The sequence below is a fragment of the Thermobia domestica genome, chromosome 16 (genome assembly GCF_964235325.1).
Source record: "Thermobia domestica chromosome 16, izTheDome1.hap1.1, whole genome shotgun sequence".
Lineage (NCBI taxonomy): Eukaryota > Metazoa > Arthropoda > Insecta > Zygentoma > Lepismatidae > Thermobia > Thermobia domestica.
This window is the reverse complement of record NC_137469.1, coordinates 130608702-130628593: the sequence shown is the minus strand read 5'-3', so window position 1 is coordinate 130628593 and position 19892 is coordinate 130608702. Positions and strand designations below refer to the sequence as shown.

General features: G+C 36.7%; 1 protein-coding gene across 1 annotated transcript in view; it reads left to right on the top strand.

Moving 5' to 3' along the window:
* LOC145673417 (uncharacterized) overlaps window positions 1-19892 on the top strand; it is a 755597-nt gene that overhangs the window by 642748 nt on the left and 92957 nt on the right. Inside the window, exon 28 of the mRNA XM_081743106.1 lies at window positions 4216-4482. Coding sequence (XP_081599232.1) covers window positions 4216-4482 — 267 coding nt within the window. The remainder of the gene's footprint in view (window positions 1-4215; window positions 4483-19892) is intronic.

Sequence of the window (19892 nt, the reverse complement as noted above, 5' to 3'; positions counted from 1 at the left end):
AAGAAAAACTTGCCTCTATTTTTTACCCTACAAGAAATTTCAGCGTTATGTACTGTATTTTTATAATTATATACTGCATTCTTAATCATTTTCAACTCTTTTTAGTTACCACAGCCATCAAAATTTACCATGTGCGAGTCCGAATAGCGATTATTATTATTATTATTATTATTATTATTATTATTATTATTATTATTATTATTATTATTATTATTATTATTATTATTATTATTATTATTATTATTTACCTTTGGTTTTGCCGAATTGTTAGCCTTCGCGACTTCGGTGTGCATAGACTCTGGTTATATTCTCGGCAGAGCACTAAAATATTTATGTTATTTACCCAGTATTGTAAGGCAATTAAGGCGCTACCAGAATTAAAAGATAACGGAATACGATCCAGAAAGCCAGAAGCAATGGTACTTGGGAACAGATGAGCTGCCACTCATCATTCAGTCAGTCATCTGGCTGGTTGTAGTCTTTCATGGCAATAGTGTCAAGAAGTTTGACTTAGTCCGCCTTATGCAGAATCGTTTTGACGTATGATTAGTGTCGTACTGAAGGCCTGACTACTGCACGAAACATACAGATGGTGATCAGAAAAATGGAAACACCTGAACGAAATTGCAACTTAACAGATTAATATGGTGTCGGGCCACCTTTCGCCTTCAGAACAGCCTTGATGCGACGTGGGATGGAGGCATAGAGATCGTGAATGGTAGCAAGTGGAATTTTACACCATTCCTCGTGCAGGGCATCGGCCAGTTCTGTGAGAGAGGATGGAGGTGGAAATCGTCGCCGGAGTCGTGTTTCCAAGACGAACCATAATGTTCAATTATGTTGAGATCTGGGGATTGGGCGGGCCAGGGGAGGTGTTGAACTTCATCCCGATGTTCCTCAAACCACGCTGCAACAACGCCAGCTGTGTGAATGGGTGCATTATCATCCTGGAAGATGGCGTCATTGTTCGGGAACAACATCCGGACCATAGGATGCAAGTGGTCTCCTAAAATTGCGACATAATGGTTGGCAGTGATTCGTCCGCTAAGTGTGACCACAGGACCCAATGAAAACCATGATATGGGGGCCCACAGCATCACCGAGCCGCCGCCATGTTTCACAGTTGGGCGGAGACACTGTAGATCATAAGCTTCGTTGGCGTTCTCCACACATAAACACGGCCCGTGGTTGGGAATAGGGTGAAGGATGACTCGTCCGATCATATCACACGTTTCCAGTTCTCAGCGGTCCAAGTTGCATGGTCGCGGCATCATTTGCGGCGTGCGAAAGCGTTATGGTCCCTGATGAGCAGTTTGGCCCGTGAACACGACTCCGTAAGTTCATGTAATGTAATTCGCGGGGGACTGTGATTGTCGAAACAGGGTGGGGGAGGTGCTGATTGAGTTCCTCCATCACTTGCTCCGCAATGGCACGACGGTTCTGCGTGACAATGCGCTTTAATACCCGGCGTGACTTGTCACTCATAATTTTCTTCCGCCCACTGTTCCGCTTCCCCGATGTGATTTTCCCGTGTGTTGTGTAGGCCGTCATCACCTTCGACACCGTCTCACGCGACACACCTAACACAGTAGCCACTGCCGTCACACTCCACATAACCGCGCACCAACAATTTGCCCTCTTTGAAAATCTGAGAGGTCTCCCATTTTACACTACCTCCGTCTGCTGCAGCCACTGGACACTGCTGTTCCACTGCGCCTGAAGTAGTATGGATACCGACCTAACACACCACCACCAGCGGCCCGGCGCTGCGGGTGCCACGACACCACTACTAACCCATACATCTGACGTGTTGCCAACTACAGGTGTTTCCATTTTTCTGATCACCATCTGTATGTTAGTCGAGCTCATTAGTATGACACCAATCACGCGTCAAAACAACTCTGCATAAGGCCCATTATCTCTTAGTAAATTTCATTGATATTTCAATATTGTGTAACTAAAGAAAACTGAAAAAGAATTTCCTTCTTATCTGTCTCATGTATAATTCACCTTATCTCTATGTACTGAAATAAAATACTACACTTTATGTCACAAAAGCCCATGAAGTACTTTGGCCGTCCATATTCCTAACATTCCCACCAGTGACGTCACATATGTATGTGTATACTTCTGTATAAGCGTATTGTTTCGTTACTGTAATTATTAGTGCTCTGTATGATATATTTCTGGCTATGCTACTGATCAGTATTTCACTAATTACGTATTACGTTAGGCAAATGCATAATTATTATGGTTGACACTGTTTAGATTATTTTCCTTTCAGATCTATACTATTATAAGTGACTCATTAATAAGATAAAGGTCATACTAATATAGTTAAAAACATAAAATTTGGAAGGAAACTCTCTTGGTATGAAAACAAATGATAGACACTTTTTAAAAATACGTATGCAGTATGTATAAGTATAATATAATACGTATGTATATTGAAGTATCTCACATTAGGAAGATAAAACTTTGGCATATGAACTTCCCATAAAAACTAATTGAACTTACGTTTCATCATTTTTAGAAAATTCCATTCTTAAATAGGCAAAAGTTTCACCATTTTGAAAAACTTCCACTCTTAAATAGGAAAAAACTTTCACCATTTTCAAAAATTTCAATTCTTAAATAGGCAAAAGCTTCACCATTTATAGAAAATTCCACTTTTAAATAGGCAAAAGTTTCACCATTTTTAAAAAATGCCACTCTTAAATAGGCAAAAGTTTCACCATTTTTAGAAACTTCCAATATTAAATAGGCAAAAGTTTCACCATTTTTAAGAAAATTCCACTTTTATATAGGCAAAAAAAAAAGGAATTTCTATCTTACCAATTTCGACTCTTTATTGCGAAAATGTCAAATGTGAGGATTCACTCAAGTTAGAGAAGTGGAATTCGATAATTAAAATCTTAAATAAAAGAATCCATCTTTCAAGAATTCAGCTACTAATGAGAAAAGCGAACAATTTCTATAATATTCAAATTTCCGATTTTTTATATAGAAAAAGAAACTTTATGTGAGGGTATTGTTTAAATTGGAGGTAAGAAGTCTGGTATACATAAACTTCTAATTGTAATTAATTGTAAACGTGTTTCAGCATTTTGAAAACTTTAGCTCTGAAAAGAGACAATTTCTAGTATTAAAATTTTCGATCTCTTGTTATCCATAAAATATTTAATGTGATTTTTTGCTTTAAGTTGGAGATGTGAAATTCGAGTAAACATATGTTTCAGCGTTTTCGACAATTCCGCTTCTAAAAGGGAAAAGAGGATCAATATTTTTAAAATATTCAAATTTCCAATTTTATATCCGTTTAAACTTTATTCTTCTGTGTGAGGAATGGACACTTCTGTCTGCGTTATTATAAGCATTCATTTGCTTTAATAAACATGTTTAAATAAACACCTAACAATCGAACTCCACTTGAGGGGGAGTAGGAAGTCGTTTAAGGGACTGGGCCCCATTTGCCGTCTCGTAGGTGCATCTCTAATACTATTATATACTTTTATATAAATTTCAGAATGAAATATTTCCAAAACGGCTATCAATTAAAAAATAACAAATAGAACAATTTTCTAGCAAATTTTCTGGGCTACAATTTTTCTAATAACCATTTTTGTCGTGGAACCAATAGTTTGCAATATTTTCATAAAAAACATTGTTTCTGAAATGAAATGAAATATTTAAGTTTTACGTCCCACGTTTATGCTGGCTAGGCTAAAGGACATGATAATTGTGAGAAGTGAATGAAAATGATGGAATGAAGAAAGTGTGAGAAACGGGAGAACCCCAAGAAAACCCACGCATATGGTGTTTGTCCAGCACAAAGCTCACTTGACGCGAGTTGGGATTAAACCAACGACCCCATGCTCCAGAGATGACGATCTACCATTGAGTCACCGCGGCCCGACAATGGTTGTTTCTTGATCTTTGGGATGCTATAGCATTTTTAGTAGAGGTCAAATCGACAAGTATTTTTGAGGTGCTATTTAGACAGGTAATATTAATTACACAGAAAAAGTAAGCTTTAGGGAAATTTTCCTATAGTAGAATTCTAATTTGACAGGACTAACAACTAAAAAATCTAAAATTGAGTTTTACTTGAATATCCGTTGAGGATAAAATAATATATCGTAATGAAGTAGTATAATAGAATCCATTCTTTTTACAAAACATTTGTATAATATATGTTTTATACCTATGTTGCAGATTCATTGAACGTCATAGCGAGATAATAAAACTGAAGGGCACATGTCTTACTATCATCGATTTCCTTCTCCGATATGTATTATCTATGGTATCAATCATTCTTGAAACTCTGTATGTGACTTTTGAGAGGGAAACAAATACAATAACGTCTGGACTTTTTCATGTTATCAATGCATGTTTTATCCTGCGAATGCTCATTAAGTTCTTTCTACCATACGAAGATGAGCAAAAGAATTTAGTAACAGCGAAAGGAAAGATTATTCGAAGGTATGGAGCAATGATACCTATTTAAGTAGGTCACAATGAATTCCGTTGAAAATTGGCCACTGTAGATACATGATCAAATTACGAAAAAAGTCTAACACTATTGTAGATTGTAATATACGCACTATTAAATCTAGTAATTAACTACAGAAGCTGATCCGTTTCCATCCGAACAACTTGCAGATCACTCAGTGATACCAACCTGAAAAGTTATAAAAAATCCCCATCTCGAGAGGCAGAAATTCCCATTTTGCTCTTAAATTTCCCACGCTAAACTAATAAGAAATTTTTAATCTTACAAAACGTAAATAGTGAAATTAGCGAATATAATTAGCTTGTTTTCCTTAATTGAAAGAGACAATTCAAAATACTGATAAAAATAAGTGCATTTTGTTGTGAGTTTAGTATTTCGATCACACTTTTGTGCCATCATCTTCCAACTGAACGTAATAAAACTAGATAAACTTCATTTTTCAGTCATTTCGTATGGAACAATTTGGAAGTTGGACGTTTCTAGTTCTATTTTCTACCACCAGTTGTTCTTTCTTTCATTTCTCTCTCTTTCTTTTAATATCAGAGTACAATCAGCGTTCATTTGAGATTCACTAGTCATGGCATTAATGATTTTAACACTAACATACATTTTATGGTAACTAAATTTGGCAATTAGCATTAATACAAGTTTATTGAAGATTCGTTTGTCTACTCGCCCATAGACTATCTTGTTGGCATCCATGGAATAGATAGCTATATGAAAAATCCCATGAATTCGGCCAATTTTTTACGAAAATTCCCTTTATACCATTTTGAGAAATCATCGTCAAAAAATCCCACAATAAGGGATTTTTTCCACCGGTTGGCATCACTGGTATCACTGAGGAATAAAACTATGCGCACACGTGTATCAGTCTCTCAGCAGTTGTGTGGATAAGTTAGCGTATGGCTCTAGAGAATGCGTTTTTAATACATTATCCCCCGCAGCGAACGCGATCTAGGTGGCTACTCGGTAATTTTACCTTCGCCAGAGTTATAAATCATACTGTGAGCCAGTCAGAGTTTCCAGGTCTTTTCTGTCAGATCCAGGTATATAATAGCAGAGTCCCAATACTCTGCACAAACCATATTCCAACGAGCTAATTCTTGCTAAAATCCCTTTACCTGGCAACACGTCTTTCCTTTTTTCTTTACTTGAGACATCTTTTAAACAGCAAGCGGTCCTTTGTTCTGAAATGCACCAAATACGCTCGAGATGACGTTTTCTTAGCGATTTTATTGCTTTCGTGTTTGCAGTGCATTGTGATTAGCCATCCACATTTAAATACATAGTCAGCGTTTTCCAAGCGTATGCATGAGCAACAAAAACGCTTTGCGAACGCTTCAAAGAGCCGAGGGCAACATACCGCCGAAAATAATCTATTTTGAATAAGGTATGTCACGATTCTTTTTGTGCGAACTGTAACGTTTTCCATATAGTAGAACAGTGCTGGTACAATGAATTTATGGTAGAATGGATCGCTGCTAGTATTATAGTTAAATGTTATGCTCAGCGATCCCTTCCACTAGCCATATCATCAACGGAACTGCATCCAAAGAAAGAAATAGTGGAACTCACAAGGGAAAGTCCCACAAGTTTTCGCTAAAATCTGATTGACACAGCACATCATGAGAAACGAAAATGAGCAAAATTTAAGATGCATAGACCAGAAGGACAGGAGCTACGGGACTTCAAATTTGAATATCCAAAAAATTGTATCAAGTAATTATGTATGTTTAAATATCTTGAAAACCGTTAAAGCAATCGAGACAAAAGTTGTACAATATAATGACAACAAAATGCAATATCGAGAAACACAGTGTTGCTAGAGCTGAAGCAGTGTTGCCAACTCAGCATAAAAATATTTTGTTTGAAACAGCACCATATTCAAGTGTGCACGGATTTAAAATGCACTGTTATCATTAAACATAACAGTGAAATGTAGTGATACAGCGTTGCACACTGTTGGAGCTACGTGTGCTGAAAATGTGCGATGGAGAAGTCTGACATGTGGCAACACATGGTAATAAAGGAATCTGGGTCTCATACTATGAATTTAGTTAAAATGCATAACATCGATAGTACAACATAGCAAAATGTCAGCAGTGTCACAAAATATTGTTGCATTTGAAAAACGAAATTGAGTAATGCCATTTTAACGTCTTGTGTCAGCATCGAAACTACATAGGACGGAGCCTATGGTGTAAAGTAGAATCCGAACCACTATAAAAGAGAGAGATAACAATGGCATTGTAAAATGAAAAGTACAACAAAAACATGTCCGAGGCGGGATTGAAACCCGCGATCCCTAATGTGTCGATTGGCTACCTTTCTAGATCACACGGCTATCCAGGCTAACTAAAAACGAAATGAGGTACTAAGAAAATAATTATATTTCCAATGTGAATATGGTAATATTACAATGTACAAATATAGTATGTAGGAGAGGAAGTAGAAGAATATGCCATTTAACATGAAAGACAGTACTCTTCCAAATATTGAATAGATAATCTAGAGAATCAGTTTACAGAATTAGAAAACATGTGTTTCTTTCCTCACGTGTATCATTTTGTTTTCGCGAGTTGTCTGCTTATTCACTGGGGCTACAGAAGCATAATGCAAAACCCTCACTTTTTCTAATGAATTCCTTTATTACCCTCTGTTGCCACGTATGAGACTTCTCCATTGTACAGTCCACGGCATAAAATTTGTTACAAAAATTCTAAGTCCAAATGAATAACAAACTCTTGCCCAGTTTTCTTATGCATTCCCGCAATACATGTATCAATCGATTAGTTGCTTCTAGTATTTATTCCAACTCCTCCCCGTCCTCCACCTCTCCTTGTCTAAAGCAGTGTGTGTGACGTAGTACACTCTTTTCATTCAGCTGAAAAAGAAACAGGAATCAAGTTTACAACGTTATAGCTTTAAAACAGTCTTTTCCATTCGTTTGTTCTGAAATACTTTTAAGAGCCTAAATTAAAGGAAAGTCACACAATCTTCCCAGAGCTTCATAAATATCTTTAGTTTCATTCTTTTCTTTCTTTAAAGAGTGCAAACTAGTAAGATGCTCCCTAAGAAATCTATGGAAATTGCCAAGAGCTCTAAAATATCTACGGACAGAAACGAGTTTTATTCAATGATTCATTTAATTTCTTTTCAGTAAGTGCAAGCAAATGTTTCAGGGGCGTCATTTGGGCAGGACAGGAGGGTGTAATTCCCCCTCTCTTGAGCTTCATAAATACGTATTTTTTGATCAAATGTATAGTAATACACTAATAAAAAGTGAAAACCTTATGTCGCCGGAGAATCTCTTCCTCCCCCCTCCCCCGAATAAAGTCTAAAAGACACTGGTTTTAACAACAAACCTATAGAGCTACGATAGCACATTGCTAAAGAGCTTACATTTGGTTTCAAGAGTCGAAGATTTGATCTCAAGCCATATGACTTCCTGGGTGACATTGAGAGAGAGAGAGAGAGAGAGACAGATAGAGATAGAGAGAGAGAGAGAGATTCAAGTATGGAGACAGAGAGGGATGATTTGTATACACAGATTTAGAATTGGGGGAAAAAATGATCGGACAGCATTCGTATTATGGCGAAAATTCTGATTTTGTGAAAGATAAGAAGGGAAGTTTTCGAACTGCGAGGATCACATTAGGCAGTTGTCGAATTAATGTGGAGAACTCTTTTTAGAGCATCAGATGATTACGAAAGGAGAGAAAGATCTTCAGAACTGAGGAATTAAGATTTTAAAAAATCTGATTTCGGCGACGGGTTTCGAACCACGAACCTTGTGGTTATCTAACCATGACTTTATCCATTCTGCTACGGAGAATTCTATTACTGGTTCACATACGTTTCCCTTAGCTGCGTTGAAAGCTACCTTAAGGGGATATTCCAAAAGTTGACTCGGTGGATGCACCGTTCAGATAGGACGTAAACCTCTTGTAACTTAGTTACAATGTACAAAATGAACTTCCTCTTCTTCAGGACATTTTTAAAGCTTTAAAATTTGTTACTATTGTTTTAATTAAAATACATTTGATAGAACCATCTGATAAAGTAGTGCCAAGCCCTGTGCGTCATTATCTGTTAGGTGAATAGTTAATGTAAGTTACTCCTACGTGGATGGTCCGAGCTTCCAATCAAGACCATTCTTATTGATTATTTTATTTGAGCTACGCTCATCCTGTATATTCCACAAGTTCAATTTTGAAGTAATGTAGTCACAGCTAGTTTAATTCGAAATAATTTTCCAATATTATATTTGTTACTAAATTTACATGGCACTCCTCACTGTTTGTAGCCCTGCATAAATGCAAAATTGTTTTAAAAGTATATTTTACTTTCAAGTTTTATTGTTTTTTTTAATTGTCCTTCAACTTTATTTTATAATTATTTTCTATTTCTTAATTATAACATATTTTCTATTTATATTGTATTCTATGTTACACGTTTATTATTTATATTTTATGTCTTACCTTTGAAGAGGAGCTTTTGACAATTCAGAGCAGCAGGGACATACACAGGATGCAGGCCTTTGCAATCAAGAGCTTTTGCCCCCACGAAATCACTACTTTTTTTTTTGTAAATTATATCTAATTTTAGAGATGATGATAGCAGGGACGGATTCAGGGGAGTGCGTTCGGGCGATCACATCCCCCAGAATAGGGAACTTTTTATACTTTTTATTTGAAAAATAAAACATATCCTAAGTATTTTTCATCTTTGTATTATAAACTTAAATTAAAACCTAAAGTAGATAGGCCTTACTTTCTTAAGAAAGTTAATTCTGCAGAAGAGCTACTTCTCCTTTTCTAAATTTGTTTTTTTCTTTTCTTTTCTTTCTTTCTTTTTTTTGCAATCCGCTCTTACCTTGATTTGACTTCGAACGACCGCCCCTCCCAAACAATCATCCTGGATCCGCCCCTGGGTGATAGACATTTTAGTAAAATATGCCCTCAATCGCTGAAATAAATTCCTGTCAAGCTTTCGATCGCTAAAATAAATTTCTGTCTAAGGCCTTGCAAAACAGTGACGATTTTAGGGAGTGATCAGTTAGTAATGCCTCCCTGGAGCAACGACACTTCCCCAGAAGTCATATCTCCGATAATTCAGAATGTGATTTGTGCATTATCACTTTTCACTCTCAGTGTCTTGAAACGCACCAAAAAGGAACTGTTCTGAAGTATTTACTGGTTCTCCCTATGACCCCATTTCAATATGGCCAACCTTGGACATATACACATCTGAAATATCACCTTTTATGTCAGTGATCCCGAAAACTATCCATTCGACACAAATATAGGATATTTTCGATTCTTTATTCCTGTCACCCTCCCATTGTCAACTCGAAGCCAACCAAGGCTTATTTTGGACTTACGCAGCATCCACAGTGTTACTTTTCATCTTTGCACATGAATTCGACACTAATTTCGTTCGTATTTGACTACTTTTACATGTCACCTTCACCTCTTGGTAGGGATTTTTTCAGTATCTCGCCCCCACAACTATGGAGAAATTTCAACCAACTAAGTATAATTAAAATGATCATCTGAAACACAACAGTACGGGTGATCTTTATCGCAGAGGAATTCGTTAACTACTGTTTCTATATCAATGTATTGGCTTTTTTTGCTCTGCATGCAGGAGATTGCCAAAGAGCTAAACTTCATTCTGTACTATTGTGCTATGAATATAGTGGTTTAATTCACTGAATACTCGCTTAGATGATGCTCTCGTCACAGGAAAAGTGAGATACAGTTATAAAAGAAAAACGAAACGAAATATTTAAGTTTTACGTTCCACGTTATGCCGACTACGCTAATGGAGACAGTGATGGTGAGAAACGAATGAAATTGTTTAATGAAAAAAGTGGGAGGAAACGGGAGAAACCCGAGGACACTCATGCACACGGTGTTTGTCCATAATAAAGTTCATTCAGTGCGAGCTGGGATCTAACCAACAACTCCATGCACCATAGGTAAAGTTATAAAGGAATAGGCGTCTAAACAAATACGGAACACTACTGTCAATGAGAGTTGTATAAGATTAGATTTTTATTTATTTCATTCAAAGTTGAAATTTCAATCAATCTTGATCTTCATTACTGTTCGAAATCCGGACCAACCAGTATTCCCTACTAGGGTAAAGATTAATTGATCGCCAACAGAAATCCAAAATCCTCTGTATAACTCCAAGTTCCATTGTTCCATATACACAATTAAGTGTCCAGCGTAACCTACCAGTTAATAAGTTTTCTTCTTATTATTATTATTTTTAACACCTCAAAAATATAGGCTCATAATTGAACCACTGATTGGAAAAATGGAATAAGTACATAAAAATATTTTTTCCACTTTTAAGCTTTTCTCACTAATTGCAGTGCTACAATACAAGATTCTTCTTCTTGTCTTAGAGTTTGTCAGTTCTTTTGCTACAATTAATCAGTTATACACGTGTTGAAACAAATACAAATACGCCTCGGGAAGGTTTTTTTAGCATTTCTGAAAACTTAGGTCTGATGTACTTATTCCCTTTTGCTGGAAATAGTTGCTGCAAGGACGTGATAAATCTTTTCGGAGACTTCACAGTCTATAGCTCCTTCACAACTTCCTTTTCATCTAAGGCTAAGTAGTTACATTTTAGACATTGAGGAAAAAGTGTGAAATTAATTAAAACCCTTCAAAGTGGAGTTACGAATCCTCAATGGACATCATTTTGCTGTTGGCCTCGCTCAACGCACTCCCGTCACTGTTCAGGGTGCACGATGGAGTTTCTCCCTTTTAGGAATACTTTCTAAGACAGTACTAGTTTTTTTTTTTTTACAGCTGTTTCAATTGAGTTGTATTTGCTAGAACTGTCGGTTAAAGGAAACAAAAGATCCTATACTCAAACACAAATCATCTCTCTAGAAGCTCTAATGGAAAACGAAACGAATCGTCGTAAACATGTTACGTTCTTGAAGAGGAAAACAGCAAAACATTGATTGCACAAACGTATAATGGTATCATTTGCTTGCAAATTTAAAACTTATAGAAGTTGATGGCTTGTTAGGTGAGGGGTTAGTGAACAGGATTTTTGTACTGGTGATCCAGGGTTCGAATCTCGTCTGTTCTTCTTACGTTTTGTTTCTTTAAGCTACACTGAGTTTGTTCATTCCAATTCTTTAAGCTTGAATTAAATCTAATAGCAGTTAGTGAATTAAAAGTAGCTAACATTATTTTCAAATACGAGACGTTATTACATGCTTGTCACTAGCTCACAATACTCAACTTTGATATAAACTCTTGCAGCCTTCATTTAACTCATTTCTTGACGTGTTTTGTTACAAAACTCATGAGTCGTGGCGAACAAAATTGCTTTACCAGATAATGGTGACTGCTTTGAAACCAAATGACAACTATGAGAATTAAACGTATCATATGTGTAGTTTGGTGTGGAGAAGAAACCAAATAGCGAACGAAAGGTTTAAGAACAACCACGTTATTAATATAAACTATGCCAAAGATTATTGACTTATATGATTAAAAAAAATCGAAAGAAATTTTGAAAGAACGAAAAATACTGCTTAAAAGCACTTTTTCCGTCACGAAACACCCAGTAGAAGGCGTACGATATCATCTACAGCAATGAGAGGAAACTCCGCCTTGTTACGTGAAGTCAAATGAAGCACGTTCCGTTCAAACACCTAAGCAAAGCTATCATTTTGATTCTGGTGTGAAAATGGCTCACTACGAAGCTTCTGTTAAAAACAGCGTGATTGCTTTAATTGAGCATGCGGGCATGAACTATAGCGAGGCAGGCGCGAGATATGGCGTTAACCGTGCTACAGCACGGAGGTGGTGGAGGAGATATGAGGAAACAGGAGATGTAAGACGTAAAAGAGGAAGTGGGCGACAAAGAGTTTCCTCTGCCGAAGAAGACCAGAGTGTAATTGCCCAATGCCGTGAGCACCCTTTCATGTCTGCCCGACAGTTACGAGAGGAAACCAATTTCCCAGGCGATGTTACGACTGTCCGTCGTTGACTCAAATCCTTTGGTTTGAGATCATACAGGGCAGCTGTTAAGGAGCGACTAACAGAAGACCACATAGTTGACCGTCTGGCGTTTGCACAGTTAAATATTGAACTGTGTGGGACGAGGTCGTTTTCACAGACGAAAAAATATTTTCCAGTGCAAACTTCGGGCCGAAGCGTGTTTACCGCCCCCCTGGAAAAAGGTATGCCTCTGAATACGTTTCCCGTTCTGGTCGAATGGGACATGTAACAGTTCACTGTCGGGCATGGATATGCAAGGCTGCAAATTTCGGAGGAATCTACAGGATTCCTGGTCGCCTAAACGCCCACAAGTATGTGGAACATCTGGATAAAACGCTTCCGGAAATAAAAGCTCATGTAGGTGACGGCATATTATATTTGCAACAGGACAATAGCTCGATACATAATTCAAATGTGGTTCAGACATGATTGTAGAGGCAACCTGATGTCGAAATAGTTGACAGGGTTCCTCATGGAGCAGATCTGAACCCTATTGAAAGTATGTGGGCCTCTGTTGCAAGAACATTGCGGGAAACCTGGTCGAACAATCCTCCACGAACATCTAATGATCTTTGGGAGCGTGTTGAAGATGCATGGTCGATCTGTTGCACCCAACGCTATATCTCTCGCCTGGTGGATTCAATGCCACGGCGTATGGCAGCTGTAATCGAGTCCCAAGGGGACTATACACACTATTAATAAATGCTCGCCCACAACACCATCAGCCCTCTCGAGGGCTACCTAATTCGACCCACTTATTAACAAAATTTTATGAAATACATTACGCGACACCAGTGAATGTAAGTGCCTCAGTATGTTCTGCATTAATAAAGAGGCTAACGTGCGAGACTTGGTGGCCGAGTGGTATTATGCTTGCTATGTAAAGCAAAACCGCCTGTAACAGTGGTTCGAATCTAGTGAAGAAGACCCCTACTTTTTATCACCAGGGATATTTGCAATACGCCTTCTGCTATGTCCGCCTTCGTACGGTCTATTATATGACACATAATTTGGACCGCCATAAGTTTTTACTTAGTAAATAATTTATAAATATATGAACAAATACCTAGGTATATTAGAGTAACAATGGAATATAGTACTTTCGTCCAACTGACGTCGCTCTGCAAATGTTCATTGTATTACACCGGAAGATGAATTAAATAAAGACTGGAAAATTTGATATAAAAATTGATACGTAATAAGTTAAAGACAAAATATGTAACTATAATCTCATATTTGAAACTAATTTTGACTACAATTAATTCTCTACCTGCTTTCATAAATAATCCAAACTTCAAGGTTTGGAATGCGCAAACTAAGTGTAGCTAAGAAAAAAGTAACAAGAAGAGCAGAGATTCGAACCCACGACCACCAGCGTAAGAATTCCTTTTACTAACCCTTCATCTATCAAACCATAACGTGAACATGACTTTTGTAAGTTATAAATTTGTATCCAAGAAACACCATTAAGCGTATGTGCAACTACTGCTTTGCTCTTTTTCTCTTCAAAAGCGTAACATGTTTAGGACGATTCGTTTCGTTTTCCATTAGAGTTTCGAAAGAGATTATTTGTTTTTGAATGTAGGATCTTAAGTTTCCTTTAACCGACACTTCTAGCAAATACAACTTAATTCACATAGCAGTTAAAAAAAAACTCGTAGTGCCTTAGAAAGTATTCCTAAAAGCAGAAGCTGCATCATGCATCCTGAACAGTGACGTAACTAACGGCAGTGGGTTGAGGGAGCCCAGAGTAAAACGGGGCCCATTGAAAATTCGTAATTCCACTATTTTTCCTCGATGTCTAAAATGAGACTACTTTAGCCTTACATGAAAAAGAAGCTGTGGAGGGGACTGCGAAGTCTACTGAAAAGATTTCTCACGTCCTTGCAGCAACAACTTTAAGTTTTCGAACAGTAATGAAGAACAAGATTGATTGAAATTTTAACTTAGAATGAAATAAATAAAAATCAAATCTTATATAACTCATTGATAGTAGTGTTCCGTATTTGTTTAGACACCTATTCTTTTATAACTTTACCTATGGTGCATGGAGTTGTTGGTTAGATCCCAGCTCGCGCTGAATGAACTTTATTATGGACAAACACCGTGTGCATGAGTGTCCTCGGGTTTCTCCCGTTTCCTCCCACTTTTTTCATTAAACAATTTCATTCGTTTCTCACCATCACTGTCTCCATTAGCGTAGTCGGCATAACGTGGAACGTAAAACTTAAATATTTCGTTTCGTTTTTCTTTTATAACTGTATCTCACTTTTCCTGTGACGAGAGCATCATCTAAGCGAGTATTCAGTGTATTAAACCACTATATTCATAGCACAATAGTACAGAATGAAGTTTAGCTCTTTGGCAATCTCCAGCATGCAGAGCAAAAAAAGCCAATACATTGATATAGAAACAGTAGTTAACGAATTCCTCTGCGATAAAGATCACCCGTACTGTTGTGTTTCAGATGATCATTTTAATTATACTTAGTTGGTTGAAATTTCTCCATAGTTGTGGGGGCGAGATACTGAAAAAATCCCTACCAAGAGGTGAAGGTGACATGTAAAAGTAGTCAAATACGAACGAAATTAGTGTCGTATTCATGTGCAAAGATGAAAAGTAACACTGTGGATGCTGCGTAAGTCCAAAATAAGTCTTGGTTGGCTTCGAGTTGACAATGAGAGGGTGACAGGAATAAAGAATCGAAAATATCCTATATTTGTGTCGAATGGATAGTTTTCGGGATCACTGACATAAAAGGTGATATTTCAGATGTGTATATGTCCAAGGTTGGCCATATTGAAATGGGGTCATAGGGAGAACCAGTAAATACTTCAGAACAGTTCCTTTTTGGTGCGTTTCAAGACACTGAGAGTGAAAAGTGCTAATGCACAAATCACATTCTGAATTATCGGAGATATGACTTCTGGGGAAGTGTTGTTGCTCCAGGGAGGCATTACTAACTGATCACTCCCTAAAATCGTCACTGTTTTGCAAGGCCTTAGACAGAAATTTATTTCAGCGATCGAAAGCTTGACAGGAATTTATTTCAGCGATTGAGGGCATATTTTACTAAAATGTCTATCACCCAGGGGCGGATCCAGGATGATTGTTTGGGAGGGGCGGTCGTTCGAAGTCAAATCAAGGTAAGAGCGGATTGCAAAAAAAAAGAAAGAAAAGAAAAGAAAAAAACAAATTTAGAAAAGGAGAAGTAGCTCTTCTGCAGAATTAACTTTCTTAAGAAAGTAAGGCCTATCTACTTTAGGTTTTAATTTAAGTTTATAATACAAAGATGAAAAATTCTTAGGATATGTTTTATTTTTCAAATAAAAAGTATAAAAAGTTCCCTATTCTGGGGGATGTGATCGCCCGAACGCACTCCCCTGAATCCGTCCCTGCTATCATCATCTCTAAAATTAGATATAATTTACAAAATAAAAGTAGTGATTTCGTGGGGGCAAAAGCTCTTGATTGCAAAGGCCTGCATCCTGTGTATGTCCCTGCTGCTCTGAATTGTCAAAAGCTCCTCTTCAAAGGTAAGACATAAAGTATAAATAATAAACGTGTAACATAGAATACAATATAAATAGAAAATATGTTATAATTAAGAAATAGAAAATAATTATAAAATAAAGTTGAAGGACAATTAAAAAAAACAATAAAACTTGAAAGTAAAATATACTTTTAAAACAATTTTGCATTTATGCAGGGCTACAAACAGTGAGGAGTGCCATGTAAATTTAGTAACAAATATAATATTGGAAAATTATTTCGAATTAAACTAGCTGTGACTACATTACTTCAAAATTGAACTTGTGGAATATACAGGATGAGCGTAGCTCAAATAAAATAATCAATAAGAATGGTCTTGATTGGAAGCTCGGACCATCCACGTAGGAGTAACTTACATTAACCATTCACCTAACAGACAATGACGCACAGGGCTTGGCACTACTTTATCAGATGGTTCTATCAAATGTAACTTAATTAAAACAATAGTAACAAATTTTAAAGCTTTAAAAAGTGTTCTGAAGAAGAGGAAGTTCATTTTGTACATTGTAACTAAGTTACAAGAGGTTTACGTCCTATCTGAACGGCGCATTGTGAGGTGCAGGTAGCCAGAGCCGAAACTACTGTTACCTAAGAAAACCACCACAAATAAAAAAAAATGAAGTGGAGTGGCTGGGAATATTCAAATTAGCAGAGATATTTACATAACATGCAAATACCTGACTTCTGAAATTATTTCTTCCCTCTTGGAGATAATGGTACTCTCCTGCAAGAGCCGCCACTCCTACAAGTTTAAAGTCGGTAGAGCATAAAATTTGTTAGTATATGAGAACAGCAGATCTCAGGGTTATCTGCATAACAGTCATGGTCAAGATGCTACTATAGTGAGTCATTGATGAATTATCCAAAAAGGTTAAAAGAAAAAAAAATCTATATATTTAACTTTACAGGTAGCAGCCTGTTTTAGAACTCACTATACTCATGGCTGTTATTTGGTTCCTTGGGCATTAATAGTCTCCCTGGGCCCCATTCAGGGAGCCGGTCAGACATACACAAGAACAAGGGAAAATGCTTCCTTGTATCACACTCCTGAAAAACAAACATTCTCATTAGCAGTAGGTACTCACCCTGCAGCAAACTGAGTAGAACACCAAATTCTGGATAGAGATGTAATTTTATTTCCAATAAAAAGCACATTAGATGGGAGCTGATGAGGTATATTCACTTCAACACTCACACATTATTTTCCTTTTGTAGTGCACTACTCAACACTTTCACAAATTTATATATATATATATATATATATATATATATATATATATATATATATATATATATATATATATATATATATATATATATATATATATATATATATATATATATATATATATATATATATATATATATATTTCTTTACTATATTAAAAAAATAAAAGAGGGGAGGACGCAAACTTAATATCATTTATAAGGTCTGGTTGACCTTTGTAAAAAAATAAAAAGAAATTATATACAGATTCTTAACTCCTCATTTTTGATGAGTTTATGGTATCTGACTGTCTCAGAGAGGAGTTATCAATATTACACAAAATTTATTATCTTGTAATAACAAGTTAATTGACGAAACACAAGGATAACTGGTTAACTAGCATAGTTTCTCGTGGGACAGTTCCTGTAGTTGAAACAGTCGGTTTAACACGCACACAGTTCTAGTTCCACATCACTAAGTCCTTCCACATTTCTATTCCACCACTGTAGGTTAAGAGTAATTACGATGTTTAAAAAAACTGGTTAATGACGTTTCTTGGAGTGGACATATGATATGTCCGTGAATGCCAGTAAATACAAAAGCTGGTAACCTTGTACGAAAGTCCAAGGAAGGCTCTGTGTTAAGGACGATACAGGCCTTTTTAACTATATCTAATAGAGATGTTGCATGTTATGCAAGTTACTGGTTCCAATAGCATATTAGAAATGAAAATGCTTCCCCATAATTACTAGTGGGGTTTAGATAAGATATCCACTTATCTATACGTGACAGTTAGCAAATAAAAAAAATAAAAGTAACAAATGATTTCAATGGTTAAGTTCCATGATCAATTGCAGTAGTTGTATGTCTTAGTCGCAAACTCTCCAGATATGTGCTCTGGTTAACACATACTGTGTACACTCGAAAGTGATATGTAGAAGATAAGTTCACTACACACACGAGTATATGGAATATTACGGGAATATCCACGGGGACTATGTCCACACGTTCCCGGGTTAGCCGCCACTGATATGTAAGAGACGATATTTACATGTTATCACCACTGAATGCTAGAATGAACTCCTCTTGTTTTCCCCTGAAAACAAGTATATCTATCGCACAAAACCAGGAAACGAAGAAACTCGCTTCCTTTAGAGTCTCTGACAAAGGTTTGTGCCTTCCGGCTATCTTCTGGGTGGCCCATTCTGCAACAACACCCGTTCAGCCGCTTCTGGTTGCGAATTCAACCCTTCACCCCTTTGATAGGTGCTGCTCTCTGTCAGTTACGGAGAACTTGGAACTTTCTGCTCCCAGCAGAAGTCTATGAGAGTTTGTAAACAATATCTTTTTCTTCACTTATTACACACTTATGACATAGAAAAATACATGTTAAAATACACAGAAATAAAGATCAATATTTTTACAATACAATTTTATACTATACAGACACTGTCATCTCTCCCAGAAGCTGAAGTAAGCCCAATTTCCTGCGGCTGTCCTTCAAGCTGTCTGCTGCCAATGGCAACCATGTTTTCATGGAGAGGGATAGAGGAAACATCTTTGTTTATTTTTACTTTTGATAATTACAAGATCCAAATGTCTTGTACGAATAAGGATCCACGCTAATAAAATAAATCAGGAATTTTGTACGGTATTTCCAAGAACGATTTGAGCGTAATACGTTAATATTAATATTATACATAGAAAATAAGTCAAAACAGAGTAAAACATTTTAAACTGGTGTTGCATCTTGGGAGAAAACTAAAGGTCCGCTGGCTGACTTTACCGGTCCTGGGTGAAGAGGGGGGCGGAAGAGACGCTAGAGCTCGCTACATAGAAACTCACACCTATAGAAATCTAAAAACTCACATGTAGAAGCGAAAAATTTTATGACATTTGAAATAATAGCAGTGGTGTGTTTCTACCCACTGTTTCCAAGTCAGTGTGGTTCCACTAAGGAAGTTTGTAGGCTACTTCCTGTGTATAGGGAGTCTTATTTTTCCATCTTCTGGTGATTTCTTTACATGGTGAGTTGTGAGGACCCCACATATCGAAGTCTAGGCGACAAGAAGTCGGGAAAGAAAAAAAACTTCTCTCAGCGCTCGCTCTGTCTTCCAGCGTTCTGAAATCCATGCATGATTCTCATAGAATCTGCCTATTTCTTCTATAATTAATCCATCGTAGATGATTTTAATATAATTCTTTCTTCATCCCCATTCATGCTATATATTATACAATGACTCGGTAATTTGATGCAACCCGTAAATACACTATAACTAACCTATAAAAGAAATAAACGCAATTGAATAAATACAATATAATACAATATTGTATTAATATTTCCGTACTACGCTCTGTGACTTTACACATATTTACTCCTAATATCTAATTAATATGCAATAAGTATGCTAATATTAAGCAATTAATTATATCACAAAATTATATATTTAAATATTGATATGTAAATGTGCCCCTCATCTGCATTTCGATATGCAGATGATGGAGAAGGACACTGGCCTTCTACAGCATCCACAGAGTCAACTTTTGGAATATCCCCTTAAGGTAGCTTTCAACGCAG